This window comes from Myotis brandtii, unplaced genomic scaffold, assembly GCF_000412655.1.
Source record: "Myotis brandtii unplaced genomic scaffold, ASM41265v1 scaffold407, whole genome shotgun sequence".
NCBI lineage: Eukaryota > Metazoa > Chordata > Mammalia > Chiroptera > Vespertilionidae > Myotis > Myotis brandtii.
Window position 1 is genome coordinate 46,909 of NW_005365639.1, and position 2,301 is coordinate 49,209.

The 2,301-nt window shown below is 41.9% G+C and overlaps 1 protein-coding gene across 1 annotated transcript in view; it reads left to right on the forward strand.

The window, feature by feature from the left end:
* Positions 1 to 2,301, forward strand: part of LOC102243953 (ATP-binding cassette sub-family A member 3-like) — a gene marked incomplete at its 5' end in the record, with an annotated part of 66,719 nt that overhangs the window by 40,237 nt on the left and 24,181 nt on the right. The window contains 2 exons of the mRNA XM_005873363.2: positions 1,207 to 1,332; positions 1,550 to 1,744. Of these exons, the coding sequence (XP_005873425.1) occupies positions 1,207 to 1,332; positions 1,550 to 1,744 (321 nt within the window). The remainder of the gene's footprint in view (positions 1 to 1,206; positions 1,333 to 1,549; positions 1,745 to 2,301) is intronic.

Sequence of the window (2,301 nt, forward strand, 5' to 3'; positions counted from 1 at the left end):
CAGCTGTAAAGCAATGCAAGTTGCCCTGGGGCCTTGGGGCAGCTGCAGTTTGTTAAGTAATTTTCAGATTACAAAGGGCCGGGCCTTTCATATGCAAAAGCCTCAGTGCACGGCTTGGGTGGGGCGGGGTCCCAGGGGATCAACAGGGCAGAGCAAGCAGCTATGGCTGCTCCTCAGTCCTGCTCTAAGAGGCCCTGCTTCTCAGTGTCCCAGTAATCGCTGCAAGCACCTCTGAGAGTAAGCTGCCCTCAAGGTCCGACCGATGCCAGACAGTCTAGCCTCTCCCCGTATGAGTCTGGGTCCCCAGAGACTCGCCCGGAACTGGAGTTCAGAGCAGTTGGGAACTTGAGACTCCCTCCCGATTGAAAAAGACAACCGTGTCCTCAGCCGCCAGCCCTTTCCGCATGTGCCTCCGTACCTCTGCACTTTACTTCCACACCGCACCTCCTCTGAGTCTCGGTATGCTTTTCTCTTTCCTTCTAGTTGTAGAATTTCCACTCAGCCAGCCTTCCTATGGTTCTGGATGATGTCCGTTTTGTCTTTTAGTTGTATTTTTGAAGTGGTTGTGCGAGGCAGCAATTTCCGGTGTTTACCTATGCCGCCATCTTGGTTTCTCTTCCATATTTAATTTTCTTGTCTTACTTTCCCCATTCCACTTGCCCAGGAATTTTCCTAACTTCTGACTGTTTTGCTTCTACAAGCCACACTGAATCATTTCACTCCTTCATCTTTTACTAAGTTCCCATTGCTGATGGTGGCCTTTCTTCTTATCCCCACCTGTGTTCACGCTCTCAGTGGTTCTTCGTATTCAATTCAGCCTTCCCTCAAAAAGAAAGAGGCCATTTTCTCCTCTCTCAGTTCACATTGTCTCATGAACATATTTTAGTTGTAACAAATGGTACTTAGACAATAACAGTATTGATGTGGCTTTTGTTTTCCATGATGTGTCCATTTTACTGACAAGAACATGCTGCTTCCTCACAGTGGTAGAAAAACTTGTTCATTCTATAGTTTCCAAAAGTAAGCAAATCAAGAATAAACTTTCATAAGAATTTAGGAACTTGGTAGGAAGACTTTTGAAAATTAGTCCAATATTTTCTGACATCTTTGAAATTACTCTTTCAGGTCAGCGTTCAAAATCCCACTCAGTTTATACGAGATCTCTAACATGTATTCACATCTGTGGTCCTTGTTTTGAAAATATAGGCTAAAGAGTCCATGCATGTAAGCAACGAATATGTGGATGAAAATGTAGAAAATGAAAGAAAGAAAGTCTTGGCACAGTCTCCTAAATTGAAGAATAGCCCACTGCTTCTCAAAGAACTTGTGAAGGTAAAGTCGTTCAGTGACAATATTTCCCTGAGCTTTGTCCCTGCCAAGGATGTATTGGACGAATTCATTGGGCTGCTGTGGGGTCTGTGCATATCCTGGTAAAACAGATGGCTGGAAGGCAGAGTGCTCCTGAGAAACTGTCCACAGGTAGCAGTTATAATTGTGGGTGACCCACAATCGGTGCTTCAGTACATTGTGATTTTTTTAATGTTTTCAGACTTATTATAAGTGTCGAGTTGTAAATGCTGTAAGAAATGTTTCCCTTGTCGTAAAAAATTCTGAATGCTTTGGATTATTTGGATTAAGTGGAGCCGGAAAAACCACTATATTGAAAATGTTAACTGGAGATGAGACCATAAGCTCTGGAGTTGTATTAATTGATGGCATTAGCCTCATTGAAAATATCAGAAAGGTAAGTGTGTTCCTAATCACTGAGTTTTGCCCCAAGGGAAGAGGTAACCAGGCAGGTGGGCGGGAGACATGGAAGGGAAGCTGGGAGAATTCAGATATATAAGATGAAAGATAGATAAACGCTAGATAGATAATAGGTACATAGATGATAGATAGGGTAGAGATAAATGGAGATAGAGATGATAGATAGAGATATAGCTCCTAGGACAAGGGAAACTAAAGAGAAAATTAACAAATGGGACTACATCAAAATAAAACGCTTCTGTACAGCAAAAGAAACCATCAACAAAACAACAAGAAAGACCACTAAATGGGAGAACATATTTGCCAATGTTATCACCAATAATGGTTTAATCTCACATTTACAGCGAACTCATACAACTTAACAAAGGGAAGATAAACAACCCAATCAAAAAATGGGCAACAGACCTAAATAGATATGTCTTCTTTTCAAAAGAAGACATAAGGAAGGCCAAGAGATATATGAAAACATGCTCAAAGTCACCAATCATCCAAGAGATGCAAATCAAAATGACAATGTGGTACCATCTCACACCT